The 21,963-nt window shown below is 38.7% G+C and overlaps 1 protein-coding gene across 1 annotated transcript; it reads right to left on the reverse strand.

Annotated features, from left to right (window-relative positions):
- Positions 1–357: 357 nt before the first annotated feature.
- On the reverse strand, positions 358–12,305 carry LOC138908507 (uncharacterized). The gene is made up of 3 exons (XM_070199179.1): positions 12,083–12,305; positions 780–1,006; positions 358–666 (listed from the first exon to the last, which is right to left on the reverse strand). The coding sequence occupies exons 1-3, from the start codon at positions 12,303–12,305 to the stop codon at positions 358–360; spliced, it is 759 nt and encodes a 252-aa protein (XP_070055280.1).
- Between the last annotated feature and the right edge of the window lie 9,658 nt (positions 12,306–21,963).

The following is a 21,963-nucleotide window of genomic DNA, read 5'->3' on the forward strand; positions in this document are numbered from 1 at the left end:
CAGAAATTAGGTTGTACTGAAAAGTGGGAATGAAAAGGACACCATGCAGTGTGAAAGAAGGAGACAAAGTGAGTGATCCAGTGCATGTGACCTTCACCTTATATCCATTTGGTAGGGAGACTAAGTAGGGTATGGGAAGCGGCTTAATATCAAAAAGAAGATCTTTGCTAGATGTCATGTGGTTAGTTTCTCTTGAATCTACTATCCAAACACTCCTAGCAAGTCTAGACAACATGCATGCAGTAAAACTCTCACAAGAAGAAACAGGTAGATTGGATACACTACCAGCAAAGTTAGCAGAGGCCTCAAGGTTGGGTGAAGAATTGGATTCTAATCCAGAACTCTGTAAAAGCATCATCAATTGAGTGCATTGTAGGCCTTAGTCAGCCCAGGTATAGGAGAATTTTGCCCACCAGAACCAGATGATGAAGCATTATCAAGATGCCTAGAAAAATGTCCAGAAAGAGGAGACTCAATATTAGCAGCAGCACCAAACTTTCGACCCTTTGTAAATTTAAAGTTCTGTGGGAATCCATGCAGCTTATAGCATTTGTCAATAGTATGACCATTTTTCTTACAGTATTTACAAAAAAGAGACCCTTTATTCTGTTCGAAAGACATTCTCTGATTGAACTGGTCAAAGTTATCCTTCTGGGTGTATTGCCTCTGGAAATTAGGATGATGATGAAATTTGTTGGTAGTGTTTGCATTGAATGAGGCCATATCAGGACTGAACTGAGTAGTAGGAGTGACTTGTCTTTTTTGTTCATCTTGTAAACATTATCGAGAGAAGGTTGTGGATTCATGAGTAAAATATTGCTCCTAACATTGACATATGTTTCGTTTAACCCCATAAGAAACTGGTGGACCCTATTTTCTTCCTCTTCTACCTGCAGACCAGTCTTTGCAGCACAAGTACATGTCTTTGCATGATTGGAAGACATTATTCCCAGCTCATCCCAGAGTTTCTTTATCTTTTTGAAATATGAGGCTATGTCAAGAGAACCTTGACAAACAGAAGCCAATTATTTCTTAATCTCAAAGATTTTAGTCCTATTTACTATCACACATTTGTTATTTACTGGTTCCAAATGCTTTCTGCAGTCTCAGAGTACTACTGTCACGACCCAAAATTGCACCTCACGCGTCGTGATGGCAACTAGTCTCTAAGACTAGGTTAGCCGATTTTAATTATATTTTTGAAGCCATTTTTTTTCAATTAAATAAATAATCAAAACTGATAGCGGAACAAATATGAATATACAACCTCACAAGACTGGTAGTACTGAATCACGAACTCTAACTGAATACATGGAATGATCATGAGGACCGAATATACAATACTGTTTGATTAAAAATTAACAGTTCAATGAAATGAAAAGACTCCAAGGGACTGCGACGACCAAACAGCTCTACCTTGAATCCTTATGATTCCGCTTTAACTCTGCTCAAGTCCGATATCTCCAATACCTGACTCTGCACAAAAATGTGCAGAAGTGTAGTATGAGTACACCACGGTCGGTACCCAGTAAGTATCAAGACTAACCTCAGTGGAGTAGAGATGAGGTACAGTCAAGACACTCACTAGTCTAATAATATGTGCAATATAATATACAAACTAATAGGAAATAAATAACAATAAGGGCAACATAAAACAACCAGTGATATGCATAGTAAGACAATAAAATCACCATTAATATCGCTCAACAATTGATAAATACGATTACTCCCAGTTAAATCAAGTTCTTCAATTAAACATATTTCGCATATAATTCTTACGAATAAAACTTTTTTTCAAACATAGTTTCCTCAAATAAATATCTTTGAAATACAATCCTTTCATATAATTCATTTTGAATAAAAATCCATCCAAATAAATATGTTGAATATAATTCTTTCAATTAAAAAGTCACCATGTGATACCTCATTTCATAATCATAAAAATACGGGTCTCAGCCCATTTTCATATTTTTCGTAAACACGGGTCTCAGCCCATTTTCATATTTCCACGGCACTTCGTGCCCATAATTAAATCATCATATTTTTTCGGTACCTCGTGTCCACTTTTCATATCACAACTGCACGGACAGTTCACGTGCCAATATTATTATCATTTAATCACAGCACCTCGTGCCCACATTTCATATCACAATTGCACGGACAATTCACGTGCCAATATCTTTATTATTTACTCACTGCACCTCGCGCCACCATTTCATTTTATAATCTGCCTGGCAATAGCCACAAGTTTTTAATTTCAACATAAATCAGATTGTTATCAATTTACCAACAACAAGATAAATTACACAAGGTATAAAATAAACACAAAAAATCACAATATCACATAAAAATCACCAACACCATAACTCCACATCATCACATATCGTCCCTGACAATAGCCACCCTTATCGCTCCTATAGCCACCCTTATCGCTCCGCCCAGATAATATCAATAGTCACCCTTATCGCTCCTATTGCCACCCTTATCGCTCAGCCCAGATAATATTCCAACAAACACAATAACAGTAAAATGCCACCCTTATACCTACATAATATCAACGGTAAAATGCCACCCTTATCTCCCCAAAATAATAACTCACACAACACAATAATTTACACGGAAAATTATCACGGCAACATAACAAAATCAATTATCATATAAAAACAAGTTCAACCAACAAGGATTTAGGCATAGCAAATAGATGATTAAATAAATGCCAACAATTATCCAATTTACTACACAATATGCCTAAGACTTAAACCCAATATATTTTGCACATATAAGCCCGAGTACGTACTCGTCACCTTGCGTACACGGCTTTTCACATTTCACAAATGGCACATAAGACTCGATGCCTAAAGGGTAATTCCCCCACTCAAAGTTATGCAAGATACTTACCTTATTTAAGTTATGCCGATATTCCAAAATCGCCTTCTCGCTTGAATTGACCTCCGGACAGCTCAAATCTATCCAATTCAATTGTATAACTTCATTAAAATTCATCAGAAATTATTCCGGATAATAAAACGTCGACTTAAAAATTTATTCTAAAAAGTCAACAAAAGTCAACGCGGGGCTCGCCTCTTGGAACCTGACATAATTTTTATGAAATCCGAACACCCATTCCGATACGAGTTCAACCATACCAATTTTATCAAATTCCAATAATAAATCGACCTCCAAATCTTAAATTTAAACCAAGAGGGTTTTCACAATTTTTCAACTTAATTCACCGATTAAATATTAAAAACAACCATGGATTCGGGTAATTTAACCAATATAGAGTTAATAACACTTACCCCGTTATTTTCTCTGAAAATCTCTCAAAAATCGCCTCAATCCGAGCTCCAAATCGGTAAAAATGGAAAATGGGAACTCTCTGCCCAATGATTTCTTCTATGTGATCGTGAACTTCCTCACACGATCGTGAAGCACAATTTAAGCACTACCAAAATTAACTCTACGCGATCGCAGAAAGTCCCACGCGATCGCTAAGCACTGACTCTTCTACCCTACGCGATCGCGAACCTTCTCACGCGATCACGAAGCATTAAGCGCGTTTTCCCAGCTCCTCCCTCCATTCCTCTTCGCGAACGCGGCCTTAGCCACGCGTTCGCATGACATAGCTCGCCCAACCTACGCGATCGCGGACTTGCCCACGCGATCACATAGAACAAAGTTTTCTGTTGCTCAATTAAGCATACGCGATTGCAAACCCATTCACGCAATCGTGTCGAACAAAGTCACCTATGCCCAAATTACTCTACGCGATCGCAGACGGACTTACGCGATCGCGTATAAGAAAAATCAGAAGAAAATGCCAGCAGCTATCAACTATTTTCCAAAGGCCAAAAATGATCCATTAGCCGTCCGAAACTCACCCGAACCCCTCGAGACCTCAACCAAATATACCAACAGGTCCTAAAATATCATACGAACTTAGTCGAATTCTCAAATAACCTCAAACAATATCAAAACGACGAATCACACCCCAAATCAAAATCTATGAACTTTAAACTTTCAAATTATATATCTTGTGCCGAAACACATCAAATCAATCCGGAATGACTTCAAATTTTGTACACAAGTCATAATTGACATAACGAAGCTATTCAATCTCCAGAATCAGATTCCGACCCCGATATCAAAAAGTCAACTCCCCGGTCAAACTTCCCAAAAATTCATCTTTCGCCATTTCAAGCCAAATTCCTCTAGATACCTCCAAATAATTTTTCGGACATGCTCCTAAGTCCAAAATCACCATACGGATCTATTGACATCATCGAAATTCTATTCCGGAGTCGTTTACTCAAAAGTTAACTCTCCGGTCAACTCTTTCTATTTAAGCTTCTAAATAAGAATTGTTCTTTTAATTTAATTTTGAATCTTCCGAAAATCAAACTCGACTACATCTGCGGGTCATAATACATATTGTGAAGCTGCTCGAGACCTTAAGTCACTGAATGGGACGTTAATTCTTAAAATGACAAGTCGGGTCATTATATTCTCCACCTCTTAAACAAATGTTCTTCCTCTAACATGCTAAGAATTATTCTAAGGTTACTAAATCGATGATTTTAGTTTTACATATATACTCAAGGTTGATGCCACGTTACTGCATTTGAGATAAGCCCGACAACACCATCTCATTTGAGATTATTTCTTTTATCCATATTTGTAACTTTAAAACCAATTTCTTACACTCCAAACATTTTCAAAAGGCCTGATTTTCACAACAACGCACGGTATTAGTCTCAGCTGGCTATAGCAACTCGTGCCTACGCACACATCAACTTTCTTGATAGTGTTGAAGTACTTCAAAAAAATTTCGGGGTGTTACATTCTCCTCTACTTAGGATCATTCGCCCTCAAACATATAACATAATTTATCTCTTCTTTTGCACATCTCAATCCCCAAATTTTTACTAACTCCCAAATTTTTCAGAAATTTCGGCAGAGTCTCCCCTGTAATTGGGCCTAACCACCTGCCAGAGTAACACCAAAACAACTCCTAACAACACATCCACAACCCAACAAGGCACCACAATGTATATATCAATAACACTAATCTCAGCATTGCAAGCACTGCATTATCATAATGATATCAGGACATGAAGCACATCATATGTATGCTCATCACCACATCTCTAGTCTTAAAAGTTATTCATAATTAATTCCAGCATTATCAATTAATCTCGTATTAACCACCACCTCGTTTCGAATTTTCACAATATTGACAACAGAATGTGAGGCATGAAGACCTCATGATTACTTACTCGGATTAATGAGTCGCATGAAACGCCACCTGGGCACTCACCTCATAGGCTAAAACTCAATGTTTACAGCACGAAAATGGCTGAATATGCACAGAAAAATATACAAGAATTATCAAATAAGCCTAGCAGGCATGACTCTCTGTTTATACTATAGTACAAATTTAATTTCACAAAGAGAGAATTTAAACTCATAAAAATTTTTACCAACAGGACCTCGTCCTTATATAACTTCCACCGCGGCTTGTAGCCCAGTTTAAATATTTCATATCATATAAAAATTCGAGGATCTCATCCTTAACTCCGAATCACAAGTATTTTGCACATTGTGCCAACTGAAATTTTCAATTTTCTTTCTTTCTTCTTTTCAATAAATTTCGTAAATAATTTTCACAACACATAACGAACCTTCATACCGGTAGGGCATATAATTTATAAAAATTGGAATCAATTATTCCGAAACACATTAAACCCACTGTAATGAATACTGAATATTACTTTTGGACTTATATCCCTCAATGGTGCACAAAAATAAAAATGAAAGACATGGGTTCACATCTTCAAATCTCCCAACGGGGATAAACATATAAGTGGGTCACAAAATTATAAAGCTCACTCATAAGCGGAGCATAATAAGAGGATTCACCTTAATATTCAGATCCGAATCAAACTAAGGGAAAATATTCTTTTATAACCAATCGGGATCGTACCTATAACGACACCATCTAGTGTATCAGCCTCAACCAAATCATATCGATTATATCAATGAGTTGGGCCTCCACCTCTTAGGCGCCCACTACCTGCATGTCCTCCACCTCTAACTGACTATGCACGCGGAGTATTAACAGGAATAAAGCTTGTAGCGGGAGTGCTCTGATGAAATCCATCCCTCCCAAGTCTGGGACAATCTTTCATGATGTGTCTAGTGTCACCACACTCATAACAACCCCTCTGAGGTCGCGGTTGCTCGAATTGAGTCTGTGTCGCATAACTGATATAATCATTATAGAAATCTCGTGTCGGTGGTGAGTTGTAAGAACTTACTGGAGCACTCCAAGTAATTTGATGTGCGGACTGAGCTGGCCGACTGCTCGAGCCTCTGCTATAATGGGTCCTAGCTGAAGAGTAAAATCCACTGAACCCTCCAGATCTTTGAGACCTTTTGGCCTCCTTAGACTCCCTTTCCTCGCCTAAAACACCCTCAATCTTTCTCGCAATCTCCCCTACTTATTGAAATGGAGTATCAGTTTGCAATTCTTGAGCCATGCATATTTTAATATCATAATCGAGCCCCTCAATGAATCTGTAGACCCGCTCTCTGATTGTAGGAACCAAGATAGGTGCATGACGGGCTAACTCACTGAACCTAATAACATATTCTGACACTGTCATAGTGCCCTGACGCAACCGTTCAAACTCTGTGCGCCATGCATCTCGGAGAGTCTGGGGAACAAACTCTTTCAAGAACATTTCTGAAAATTGAGCCCAAGTCGGCGGTGTTGCATCGGCTGGTCTACCTTCTTCATAGATTTTCCACCACCGATTCGCTGCGCCTGACAGTTGAAATGTAGTAAAGGCAACTCCGCTCACTTTCACAATACCCATGGTGCGGAGAATACGGTAACAATTTTCTAGAAATCCTTGGGCATCCTCTGTAGCTCTGCCACTGAAAATAGGTGGACTATACGTCTTAAACCTTTCAAGTCTCTTTTGTTTTTTTTATGATGCCTCTGGTCTTACCTCAGGCCGAACCAGAATAATAGGCTGTACCGGTACTACACCCGGAACATGACCAACGTGAACCTGTTGCTCTGGAGTTGTGGTAGGAGTCTGAGCTACTTCCCCAATCTGCAAAATATTCGGTGCAACAGAGATTAATCCCTCCTGAGTTAATGTACCAAACATACTCAGGAACTGTGCTAACGTCTCCTGAAGTCCGGGGGTAACAACAGGTGCTTCTGGTACGTGTCCCCCAACTGGAGCTACTGGTGGCTCCTCAACTGTTGTTCTGACAGGTGCTCTAGTCGCGACACGTGCCCTTCCTCGACCTCTACCTCGGCCTCTACCTCGGCCCCGGTCTCTTGCAGCCCTAGAAGTATGTACAGATATCTGCTCAGCTAACCTGGTAGCACGTGCCCTCACCATATGTGAGAGAATAGAGATACAAAGGCTCCAATTCCAAATTCAACAAATTCCTCACGACAGGAATGAAAGAAGTGGAAATTTCCTAATAGTTCTGTAGCCTCTCGAAGATAAGTACAGACATCTCCATACCGATCCGCAAGACTCTACTAGACTCGTTCGTGACTCGTAGAACCTATGAACCTAGAGCTCTGATACTAACTTGTCACGACCCAAAATCCCACCTCAAGCATCATGATATCACCTAGTCTCTAAGACTAGGTAAGCCGATTTTTTTTTGGGGCAAATTATACTACTAGGCGGTCTGCCTAGTAGCTATTTTATTAATAATATAAGGGGAAAAAACCCACAAAGGAAGAGTACAAGTAAGGAGGGCTATAGCAAACTATTGTTGCTTCTATGCCTTGGCTATATAGTCATCCCTATGCGCCTCCATTGCCTTTTGGTGACAGACTCACGATGTGGCTGCCGGCAGAGTCTTACGAGGGCGAATGATCTCATTGCCGTTTGGATATTTTCCAAAGGCATAAGATAAGTAGCAAACACATACCGAGCTAGGCCTTACCTTTCAATTTCTATTGAGGCATGGACAACCTCATATACTAGGCAGCATGTAAAAAATATGAACTTGAAAAAACTAAATATTGTATGATCATCATAGAGTTTATAACACACTCTATGATGATATTACATATTGTGGTGCTAATAAAATGGTAAAATAAAATTATGTATGAATAATTGTCTTGCCCTTTTTTCTCTTGCTTTGTGAATTCTTCGATTTGTAGTACCTTATCTTCGTCATCAACCCTCTTCGAAATGTCTTCTAACATCATCATTTCTTTCTGGATCGATTGGACTTGTTGGATCTTGTGGAGGTGGTAGGTGCAGTCACCTTTTGCTTCGCAACCCTCATTGGCAATCGCCTAATCACGGATATGAATATACAAATATGAATATACAACCTCCCAAGACTGGTAGTACTGAGTCACAAACTCCAACTTAATACATGGAATGATCACGAGGACCGAATATATAATACTGTTTGATTAAAAATTAACAGTTCAATGAAATGAAAAGACTCCACGGGACTGCGACAACCAAGCAGCTCTACCTTGAATCCTTACGTTTCCGCTTTAACTCTGCTCAAGTCCGATATCTCCAAAACCTGGCTCTGCACAAAAATGTGCAGAAGTGTAGTATGAGTACACCACGGTCGGCACCCAGTAAGTATCAAGACTAACCTCAATGGAGTAGAGATGAGGTACAGTCAAGACACTCACTAGTCTAATAACCTGTGCAATATAATATACAAAATAATAGAAAACAAATAACAAGAAGGGCAACATAAAAAAACCAGTGATATACACAGTAAGACAATAAAATCATCATTAATATCGCTCAACAATTGATAATAAATCAAGTTCTTCAATTAAATATATTTCGCATATAATTCTTACGAATAAAATTCTTTTTCAAATATAATTTCCTCAAATAAATATCCTTCAAATACAATCCTTTTATATAAATCTTTTTTGAATAAAAATCCATCCAAATAAATATTTTGAATATAATTCTTTCAATTAAAAAGTCACCATGTGACACCTAATTTCATAATCATAAAAATACGGGTCTCAGCCCATTTTCATATTTTTCGTAAACACGGGTCTTAGCCCATTTTCATATTTTCACGGCACTTCGTGCCCATAATTAAATCATCATATTTCCCAGGCACCTCGTGCCCACTTTTCATATCACAACTGCATGGATAGTTCACGTGCCAATATTATTATCATTTAATCACAACACCTCGTGCCCACATTTCATATCACAACTGCACGGACAATTCACGTGCCAATATCTTCATTATTTACTCACGGCACCCTGCGCCCACATTTCATTTTATAATCTGCCTGACAATAGCCACATGCTCTCAATTTCAACATAAATCAGATTGTTATCAATTTACCAACAACAAGACAAATTACACAAGGTATAAAATAAACACAAGAAAATCACAACATCACATGAAAATCACCAACACCACAACTCCACATCATCACATATCGTCCTTGACAATAGCCACCCTTATCGCTCCTATTGGCACCCTTATCGCTCCTATAGCCACCCTTATCGCTCCTATTGACACCCTTATCGCTCCTATAGCCACCCTTATCACTCCGCCTAGACAATATCAATGGCCACCCTTATCGCTCCTATTGCCACCCTTATCGCTCCTATAGCCACCCTATCGCTCTGCCCAGACAATATTCCAACAAACACAACAACAGTGAAAAGCTACCCTTATACCCACATAATATCAACGGTGAAATGCCACCCTTATCTCCCCAAAATAATAACTCACATAACACAACAATTTATATGGGAAATTATCACGGCAACATAACTAAATCAATTCATATCACAATTTGCCCAATGGTCACAACCAAAGTTCCAAAGATACAACCAAATCAATTTATTTCACAACAAATAGCCGAAGGCTCCACACAATGTGTATATCACCACAAAAATAATCAACCGAGATAGAAATTATTCAACATAAAGCATAGCCTTCATTAATCTAAATTTAGATAATTATATTAACACATCTTCTTAAGCTTGCTTAATTAATTATTTGCAGAGGAAAAATCCATAATGAGATTAAATTTCAAGAAATATCAAACCAACAAACTCACGGAATTATATAAATATTCAAAAAACAATCACATCAAGTTGTCATATAAAAACAAGTTCAACCAACAAGGATTTAGGCATGGCAAATAGATGATTAAATAAATGCCAACAATTATCCAATTTACTACACAATATGCCTAAGACTTAAACATAATATATTTTGCACATATAAGCCCGAGTATGTACTCGTCACCTTGCGTACATGGCTTTTCACATTTCACAAACGGCACATAAGACTCGATGCCTAAGGGATAATTCCTTCACTCGAAGCTAGGCAAGATACTTACCTTATTGAAGTTATGCTGATATTCCAAAATCGCCTTCTCGCTTGAATTGATCTTCGGACAGCTCAAATCTATCCAATTCAATTGTATAACTTCATTAAAATTCATCGAAAATAATTTCGGATAATAAAACGTCGACTTAAAAATTTATTCTAAAAAGTCAACAAAAGTCAACACGGGGCCCGCCTCTCGGAACCCGACATAATTTTCATGAAATCCGAACACCCATTCCGATAGGAGTTCAACCATACCAATTTTATCGAATTCCAATAACAAATCGACATCCAAATCTTAAATTTAAACCAAGAAGGTTTTCTAAATTTTTCCAACTTAATTCACCGATTAAATGTTAAAAACAACCATGGATTCGGGTAATTTAACCAATATAGAGTTAAGAACACTTACTCCGGTATTTTCTCTGAAAATCTCCCAAAAATTGCCTCAATCCGAGCTCCAAATCGGTAAAAATGGAAAATGGGACGAAGTCCCATTTTCAGAACTTAAACTCTTTGCCCAGTGATTTCTTCTACGCGATCGCGAACTTCCTCACGCGATCGCGAAGCACAATTTCAACACTGCCAAATATAACTCTACGCGATCGCAGAAAGTCCCACGCGATCGCAAAGCACTGACTCCGCTACCCTACGCGATCGCAAACCTTCTCACACGATCGCGAAGCATTAAGCATGTTTTCCCAGCTCCTCCCTTCGTTCCTCTTCGCGAACGCGGCCTTAGCCACGCATTCGCATGACATAGCTCGCCCAACCTACGCGATCGCGGACTTGCCCGCGCAATCGGATAGAACAAAGTTTTCTGTTGCCCAATTAAGCCTACGCGATCATGTAGAACAAAGTCACCTCTGCCCAAATTACTCTACGCGATCGCAGACGGAATTACGCGATCTCATATAAAGAGAATAAGAAGAAAATGCCACCAGCTATTTTCCAAAGGCCAAAAATGATCCATTAGCCGTCCGAAACTCACTGGAGCCCCTCGGGACCTCAACCAAATATACCAACAGGTCCTAAAACATCATACGAACTTAGTCAAATTCTCAAATCATCTCAAACAACATCAAAACGACGAATCGCACCCCAAATCAAAATCTATGAATTTTGAACTTTTAAATTATATATCTTGTGCTGAAACACATCAAATCAATCCGGAATGACTTCAAATTTTGCACACAAGTCATAATTGACATAAAGAAGCTATTCAAATCTCCAGAATTAGATTCCGACTCCGATATCAAAAAGTCAATCCCCCAGTCAAACTTCTCAAAAATTCATCTTTCGCTATTTCAAGCCAAATTCCTGTACAGACCTCCAAATAATTTTCCGGACACGCTCCTAAGTCCAAAATTACCATACGGAACTATTGACATCATCAAAATTACATTCCAGAGTCGTTTATTCAAAAGTTAACTTTTCGGTCAACTCTTTCCATTTAAGCTTCTAAATAAGAATTATTCTTTTAATTTAATTCTGAATCTTCCGAAAATCAAACTCGACCACACCCGCGGGTCATAATACATATTGCGAAGTTGCTTGAGACCTTAAGTCACTAAACGGGACGTTAATTCTTAAAACGACAAGTCGGGTCGTTACAATTGCACACTCTCAGCAATCTCAGGTGAGAGAGAACTTGTTAACCAGGATATTACCATATTATTAACTCTATCCCATTGCTTACATTCATATGAATTTGAAGCAGGTCTTGGACAAGTACCATCGACAAAAGCTATTTTATTTCTGGCTAATAGAGACACAGTCATACTCCTCTTCCAACCCCCAAAACCACTACCATAGAATGGAACACTAACTAAAGAGGCCCCGGGAACATCAGAAGGATGAAGGAACAAAGGACTAGAGGCACGAGCAGTGAATTCAAACTCACTAGCACTAGTATTACCCATTTTTATGAACAACAACCATACAATAGACTAACAAATCAGTGATGAAGTACTATATCTCGAATCAACAACTATATCACTCAAACTTAGGCAATCAGAATGGCATGCAGTTAATAATAGAGGTGGAACAATATTACCCGAACTCTTCGCTACCGGAAGATACGGCCTTGAAAGAAAATTAGAAGTCACGCAATTAGGATACGGAGATGAAGCTCGAACCCTGCAAAAAAAACTGTATTTTTAGAAACCCTAGATCTGAGAATAATCCACAACCTCAAAATTGAGCAATCGCTGCAACGTATCCTCTGAACTCGACGAATGAGATGAGAACCAGAAAGAGGAAGCTCGAAATTCCATCGGAAAACTTAAATGACTCTGAAATGAGAAATATATGCGAACACAAAATTTCATCAAAACCACTTGAGAGTACACTCGATCGGAAGGGAATGCCGAGATCTCTCAGAATCCGTGCTCTGATACCATGATAACATTGAAAAATCACAAAGAATTGACAAAATGTGACTAGGGTTACACACGAGCTAAGAGAGAGAGAGCTTCCGCAGAGAAGGTTCATTTTCTTTCTATTAGAATCAATGTTCTAGATCTGTACAATATTCATTATGTCTATATATCCATTGGCCACTTGGGCTGTTAGCTAGCATATCAAAGAATCAAAAGAATAATGGGTCTGGCCCAGTTAAAAATAAATACATAGCTAGCCCAACTTCAGAAAACCCCAACTCCAATAGCTCCAATACATGAACCCTGAAAAGACTGGACAAAAATAATAATTCATAACGTATATATTACTTCAGTGACTTTGGCTTTATAATAAAGATTATTTTTATCTAATTATTCTTCTTTCAATTATCTAACAAAAATTTTATATTTTCATAAAAAGAAATGAAAGAAAGAATAAATTTATAAAAAAGGTGATTTCGACAAAATTAAGAGGTATTGATGTGCATTTTAAAATTCAACGAGATTTATAGTTTTGAATGATTTCAAAATTGTAGTATTTTTTATTCTACCTAATGTTTAAAAGTTTGAAATCCACTTATTTTTTACTTATATTTCAAGATGAATAATTTCTTCCTGAAAGAAGTTGTAATTAATTATTATTGTTTCTTTTCATCTTCTATTATTATTGAATATTATTTTATTATTTTGCGTTTTTCTTTCTACACTGAATTTTATTCAATCATTTTGAATTTTTTTAATTCTGTCACATAAAGTTCTTTTACCATTAACACTCTATCAGATGGACTATTTTTTCTTAGCATTTACAATTGTTCATTATTGTTAAGTTCTTTTGATTTCTTAGGAATTTTGTTTTTCAAATTTACTGTCACGACCCAATTTTTTCTCCGTTAGGTATCGTGATGGCACCTAGTCTTAGGGACTAGGTAAGCCTAACAATAATTAAAACAACAACATTATTTAAATAGAATCTCTTAAAATTCCCAAAATCGGTAGTACAAGTCATAAGCTCTACAGAGTATTTGATAGAAAATTTCTAAATACAACTGTCCAGAAATAAGAATAAACAGTGTAAAACGAAAACTGGAAGGTGACTCCGAAGCCTGCGAACGCAGCAGTAGGTTCACCTTGAGTCTCCACAGCAACAGTCCACACAGCTAGCTAACGAACAAGTACCTGAATTTGCACAAAAATGTGCAGAAGAGTAGCATGAGCACACCACAGCGGTGCCCAGTAAGTATCAAGACTAACCTTGGTGGAGTAGTGATGAGGAACAGTCAAGACACCCACTGATCTAATAAACCGTACAGATATAAGTACATGAATAACAGAAGTATGATGTCTACATAAAGACTATGCAATATGGCTCACAATACAGTAATGGCATTAAAGCAAGAAATAACAAGTATCAGCGGAATATCATGAAAATGACGCAGACAAAGTGAATGGAATACAACCTAAATCCGGAATCACGAATACAGCAAGGACAAGTAATAACTCAGTAATTACAACTGCTTTTACATCAGGTTTTAGTCAACAACTCCACGAGGTACCGAACCTCGGACAATTCACAACTCACGGGTCTCAATACCTGAACCCTAACACTTGACATCTTGTGCCCTCATAACACCTCATAACTACACTGACGACTCACGTGCCAATAGAGCCATTCTCACATAGAAGACAAGTAAACAAGGGTGAGCATCTATGCTCAACAATATCAAGACCATCTCTTATTCGATAAGAGTTCTTAACTACGTGTATGCTTATGCAAGTGTCCTAACATAGTCCATACCAGCAAATAAGCATAAGGAAGAAGAAGAAGAACGGACAACACGTAGAATATTTTCTCACAGCTTTCATAAGATAAAGCTCACACAGGTACGTATACCACTATACAAATATCAACAACAAGAATGCCCCCAGGCCATAAATCATCACAAATCAATCCCTGACACAGCCCACCTTATCTCGCCACGTGTGCAATAGTAACATAAATGCCCGCCTTGTCTCGCCACATGTGCATAATAATGTTTCCACCTTGTCTCGCCACATGTGCAATAGTAACATAAATGCCCGCCTTGTCTCGCCACATGTGCATAATAATATTCCCACCTTGTCTCGCCACATGTACAACCCACACATATATATATATATCCCACCTTATCACGTCGCATGTGCAAATATCAATAGTAAAAATAGCACGACAGAAACCTCGTGCAGCCCCATAACAACAACCGCACGGCAAAAACCTCGTGCATCACAATGATAACAACCGCACGATAGAAACCTCGTGCATCACCACAACAAATACAACAACAACAATGGCAATAATACAAAGTACGACAAGTAAATCAACTCAAGAACTTTTAAATCACAAGAAAATGTAGAACAAATTCACAAGGAATAACCACAGTCTGGAATGCTAGGCATAAAGAGAACAGCTCAACAAGGGAAAACTAATGTGTAGCAACGATCCCACAATATACACCTCAACAACAGGAAAGCTAACATGAGTCAAATAATTTCAAATAAAACAAGTCGACTAAGAAATAAGATATCTAAACTTCTTTTAAGGTTGGGAAAATTATGAAGGATATTCAACAATTCAATTAAGGATAAGCAACGAAAAAAAATAATCATAACCTCAATTAAGACTGAACAATTATAGGATGAAATAATATTAATTCCAAATAAAGATAAGCAGTTATGAAAAGATAGCATGACAATAGAGGAGGTAAAATCTTCAGTTAAGTCAAATAAGAGTCAAATAGGCAATAAGAGTGAATCCTGAAGCAATTAATTCTAATTAAAACATGTAGAGGTGAAAGCAGTAAATAGAAACTTAATCATATCAAGAACAACTTCATACTCGATGAATATAAGGACCTAAGAATCCTAAAAGGCCAACTTTTCACAAATAAGTCCGAGCACGCACTCGTCACCTCATGTACATGGACTACAATCAATGTAGAAGACTCAAATCCTAATGGGAAAAATCCCCCACACAAGGTTAGGCAAGATACTTACCTCGAACCAAGCTCAATCAATCGGTCACAATACTTTTCCCACGAATATCCGACTCCGAATGGCCCAAATCTAGCCAAAACAATTACATATCATAAATACAACTATAATAGGCTAATCTAATTAATGAAATCAAGATTTTAATAAAAATAAATTCCAAAATTCGTCCTAAAAAGTCGACCCGGGCTCACATCTCGGAATCGGGTAAAGTCACAAAATACGAACACCCATTCACTCATGAGTTCACTCGTACCAAAATTATCCAAATCCGATGTCTAAATCCCAATCAAAACTCAAAACTCTTAGTTGAAGAACTTCTTCCCATTTTTCCTAAATTTTCAATCCAAACCCGAAATTTAATGAAGAAAACAACTATATATTAATGAAATACAATCAAAAGCGAGTTGAAAATCGTTCCCCCAAAGCTCTCTCTGAAAATCCCTCGAAAAACCGCCGATTCCTGAGCTCCCAAGTCCAAAAATGAAGAAATGAATCAAACCCTCGATTTGCCCCATTTTCTGCCAGTTAAACCGCATCTGCGGACCTGCCTTCGCACATGCGTCACCGCACCTGTGGAATTCCCATCACATGTGCGGATTCCGGTCAAAACTCAGCGTCCGCTTCTGCGATCCAAGGGTCGCACCTGCGGACCCATGTCTGCTTTTGCAGTCCTTCACCGCTCCTGCGATTGCTCCATCGCACTTGCGGTCTCTTTACTGCAGGTGCGAAAATACCAGATGCCTGAAGACTTAGCAGTAATACAAATCAAACTTTTAATCCGTTAAGCACCCGAAACTCACCTGAGGCCCCCGGGGCCTCAACCAAGTATACCAACCAATCCTAAAATACCATACGAACTTAGTCGAGCCCTCAAATCACATCAACTAACGTTGAAACTACGCATCGCACCATGAATCTAACTTATAAATTTTTAAATCTTTCAACTTCTAAAACTCATGCCGAAACCTATCAAATCAACCGGAATGACGTCAAATTTTACAGGAAAGTCCCAAATAACATAACGGAGTTGTTCCAACTCTCGGAATCGCATTCCGACCCCGATATCAAAAAGTCCACTTCCGGTCCAAATCTCCAAAAATTCGACTTTCGTCATTTCAAGCCTAAATTAGCTACAGACCCCGTATTTACAGTCCGGACACGCTCCTAAATCCAAAATCACCTAACGGAGCTAATGGAACCGACGTAACTCCATTCAGGAGTCGTCTTCACATAGTTCCAACTACTGTCAAAAATCCTAAGACTTAAGCTTCCGTTTTAGGGACTAAGTGTCCCATATCACTCCGAATCACTCGGTAATTGAATTTAATCGCGCACATAAGTCGAGGCACATAATACGAAGTTTCTCGGGGCCCTATGCCGCCGTACGGGATTTAAATTCTCAAAACGACCGGCCGGGTCGTTACATTTACCAATTCCGATCATTCGATTGAGTAAGAGTAAGAAAATAAAAATAATAGCATTTGCTAGCAATAAGAAGTTTTATTTTAGAATTTTAATGTCGTGGATCCTCATATTGAATTTATTTGCCAACGACTAAAATTAAAGTTGAAAGAATAAAACTAAAAATATATACGATAAGAACTGATAAAATTAACTAAATGGATCCAAAGTTAGGAACTTTATTTTTGTTAAATTTTATTTTATAACTCAATTACAAATTTTAAATATTATTTTAAAATTTTTTAATTTTATTAATATGGGTACACGTGCAATGCGCGTACCCTAAGACTAATATATATATATATATATATATATATATATATATATATATATATATATATATATATATATATATATATATAGCCCCTTTTGTTAAAAAAATGTAACTATAACTTAATAAATGTCATAGGAATAATTATAATTTTAGAGATATGGTAAAGATGTATACCATATAAATAAGTACAAATTAATTAGAATGATAAGATTTATTTATTTTTGAAAACTACGAACACAAAACAAATAAGACAGTAAATTTCTTATCTCTTTTTTTGTATATTTTAATGGTTAGAACATCTCTATGTGATGATAAAATACAATTACATTGATAAAATTTATTATATAATTTGAAAGTTAGACCGAAGTCAAAGCGTTCTTTTTCTTCTTCGTTTTATGTCTTTTGTTGGGTAGAAGCAAATTTACGCGATAATATGTGTTGCATAATATGTAAATCAAATTATAATAATGCTCCCGTAATAAAAATCTTCTTGTATCTTTTCAAGAGATTTCATTATAATTTATTTGTCACCGGTGACATAACTTTGTGTCACCGGAAAATGGGTAGAAACATTCTTTTTGGTGGGAATTTTACTGACCCCCTCTGAAAAACTTATGACGGTTGATTAGACGCATGTCTCTCCACGTTTAATGCCCCGAACACGCGTCATCCCACGATTCAGCATAACTTTTGCCGGCTATCGAGGTAATTATGGCCACGTATTTAGCCGCCTAAACCTTCACTTATACACATCAACCTCCTTTATTCACACTTTATAATTCTCCAAACTCTCTCAAACTCTCTTCATTCAACTTGTATTCTCTTCTTCAACCTTTCTTTAATTCTTCTTCATACGAGAAAAGCTTTTTCTTCTTGTCTAAAATAGAATGGCTTCTTCTTCTAAAATCCTAAGTTCCTCAAAGACCAAAAGGAAAGCCGATGAAGTTGCTCCTCCTACAGTGAGCACCATCATTCCCAGAAGTCTCGTCACAACTTAAGACTTCGAAGAGAAATTTTCTTCTGCTAATCCTCGTACATGGGCCGTTGGTAGATACACTTCTTCCATCCGTCCTTCCAGTATTCCTGTTGTGAAGGAAGATTGTCATTGCCAGGATTTAGACATTATCGCTCCTGATCTGGCGGAGCGGGTAACCTTACCCAAGAAGGGTTTTACGTACTTCTATACGTATCCCTTCACTTTGGGGACGTTTTCTCTGAGTGGAGAGCTTGACTCAGTCATTGTGGAGTTCTGCCTACACTACCAAGTATGTTTGGTACAAGTGAGTCCTTCCGCGTAGACGACGATTGCTTGTCTTCGGCGCCTGTGCCAAGAAACGGGAGAGGAGCTATCCCTAGCTCACGTGATGAACCTCTATTCCCCCAAGATATTCCATGGGGGAATGATTAACTTCAGCAAACAAGGCCACCATGCACTGTTGTCCAGCATGGATGATGATAACGACCGTGGATGGATGAAACGGTTCGTTTTAGTCGCCACCAGTGACATTATCCCGGCCTCGACTCCGTCTTTCCCGGAATTGTGGAACTGCACTCGTAAGTATATAGTTTGCTTATGCTTCTGTTAAAGACCATTCCTCGTCATTATTGAATTTTCTTCCTTTACCTGTCTCAGCGACTCAGTGGATTCCCCCTAGGGTTGAGGGCTTGGACCAATGGGTTCAGAAAATTTTAGACGTTACTATGCCCGAAACGCGCACGTGAAAAGAGTTGTCTCTCAAAATACGGGTGAAAGGCCAAAAATCATGGTAAGTTGAACTCATCTTGTCTTTACCTTTTCTTATAAGGAAGTTGTCTGATTCTTCTCTCCTGTTGAATATAGGTCTACCCCAGGGCTCAGTTGCCGTCCCCGAGGAGGACGTTTTGGCTGATCCAGCTGATGCGGTGAGGCTGCTGTAGAAGGCATTTTCACAGACAGGTGTCTCCGGGCCTGCTTCTGGTGCTAGTGCTTCTTCTCGGAGTCCCCGGCAGGAGAACAAGCAACGAAAAAGAAGGCATTCCTCCGCGGCCGGGGGAAAGAATAGGAGGGCGAAGAACGCTGCCCCCGAGTCATCTCTGGAAGTCGTGGTGACGAGCCCCCCTCCCCCCGAGTGCATGAGCTGTACTACTGTACCGTAATCCAATCCCTTCATTTTCGTTGATGAACCGTGGTTAGCTAATGAGTCCGCTTCTGTATTTTCTTCCCTCGGGATATGCGTAATTGACCACTCCCAGAACCGAGCAAACAGAGCCTTAACCTTCACTACGTATTATTGCATGCGCTCCTCTTTGTTTTTGAAGATTCCATAGACCTGGTTTACCACCAGCTGGGAGTCGCATTTGATTTCTATGACCTCAGAATCTAGTCCCCGAGCCAACTCGAGTCCTGCAATCAAAGCTTCGTACTCTGCTTCGTTGTTAGTCAAAGGGACCGCTCTTATGGCCTGCCTTAAGATTTCTCTCGAAGGCGTGATTAATACTATGCCGAGCCCGGACCCCTTTACATTGGAAGATCCATCAATAAGTAGGGTCCAAACTCCCGATGTCGATTCTGACACCATCACTGCCTCTTTGGTTGCCAGAGGCAGCAATCCCAGACTGAAATCGGCCACAAAGTTGGCCAGAACTTGTGACTTAATCGCAATCCTAGGTTTAAATTCTATGTCAAATTCACTTAGGGGTCCACTCGAAGTTGTTCTTCTTTTTCAGTAGCTCGAAGAAATGATGGCATTTCTCTAATAACCGGGAAATGAACCCGCTCAAAATGGCTAATCTCCCTGTGAGCCTTTGAACCTCTTTTACGCTTGATAGCTGGTCCGGGATGTCTTCGATGGCTTTGATTTTATTGGGGTTTACCTCAATCCCCCTTTGTGACACCAGAAATCCTAGGAATTTACCGGAGCTGACCCCGAACGCGCATTTCTCAGGGTTAAGCTTCATGTTATGCTTTCTTAGGATGTCAAAAGTTTCTTGCAAGTGTTTAAGATGATCACCTGCGTTCAAAGACTTAACAAACATATCGTCTATATAAACTTCCATGGTTTTCCCTATCTATTTTTCAAACATCATGTTTACGAGCCGCTGATAAGTGACTCCGGCGTTCTTTAGCCTGAAGGGCATCGCATTATAGCAATATGTGCCAAATTTCGTTATGAAGGAAGTCTTTTCTCGATCCTCCGGGTTCATCTTAATTTGGTTGTACCCGAAGTAAGCATCGAGAAAACTCATTAACTCGTGCCTGGCCATTGCATCAATCATTTGATCGATGTTTGGCAGTGGGAACGAGTCCTTTGGTCATGCCTTATTCAAATACTTATAGTCTACACACATGCGAAATTTATTGTTCTTCTTAGGAACCACTACTATGTTAGCTAGCCAGGATGGATAATTTACATCTCGGATCGAACCGATATCAAGTAAGCGAGTTACCTCTTCTTTGACGAATTTATTTCTGGCTTCGGCAATAGGACGTTTCTTTTGTCTTACCAGAGGAATGCTGGGATCCAAACCTAGCTTGTGTACGGCCACTTCTATCGGGATACATGTCATATCCGCATGCGACCATGCAAAAAATCGGTATTAAACTTAAGAAATTCAATAAATCCAGACCTGAGCTTGGGGTGTAATCCTGTCCCCAAGTGCAATTTCCTCTACACGAAGTTTTCAAACATTCCTTTATGGACTTCGTTGCGTCCGTCTCTTCTGGTACCTGGAAATAGCTTGGCACCTGATAAGATTCTGATGCTTCTTCCCCTGGTTGACTTCACTTGATTCGGGAGCAGGCGCCGGTTCTAGTAATTGTTATGCCGCATGCTCCTTCCCTTTGCTACTGGAGATCGAAATTGCATTCATCTCCCTTGCCGCCGATTGGTCGCCTTTTATCTGTTTAATCACCTTGGGAGTTGGGAATTTCAGCAACTGATGATACGTTGATGGTACATGAAACGACCCGACTTGTCGTTTTAAGAATTAACGCCCCGTTCAGTGACTTAAGGTCTCGAGCAGCATCGTAATATGTATTATGACCCGCGAGTGTGGTCGAGTTTGATTTTCGGAAGATTCAGAATTTAATTAAAAGAATAATTCTCATTTTTGAAGCTTAAATGAAAATAAAAGTTGATCGGAGTTTTGACTTATGTGTAAACGACCTCGGATTCAAATTCTGATGATTTTAATATCTTCGTATGGTGATTTTGGACTTAGGAGCGTGCCCAAAAAATTATTTAGAAGTTCGTAGTGGAATTAGGCTTGAAATGGCGAAAATAGGAAGTTTAAGTTGGAAGTTTGACCGGGGAGTTGACTTTTTGATATCGGGGTCGGAATCTAGCCCTAAAAATTTTCAGACGCCCGTTATATCATTTATGACTTGTGTGCAAAATTTGAGGTCAATCGAACTTGATTTGATAGGTTTTAGAATTGAAT

Source organism: Nicotiana tomentosiformis, chromosome 3 (genome assembly GCF_000390325.3).
Source record: "Nicotiana tomentosiformis chromosome 3, ASM39032v3, whole genome shotgun sequence".
NCBI lineage: Eukaryota > Viridiplantae > Streptophyta > Magnoliopsida > Solanales > Solanaceae > Nicotiana > Nicotiana tomentosiformis.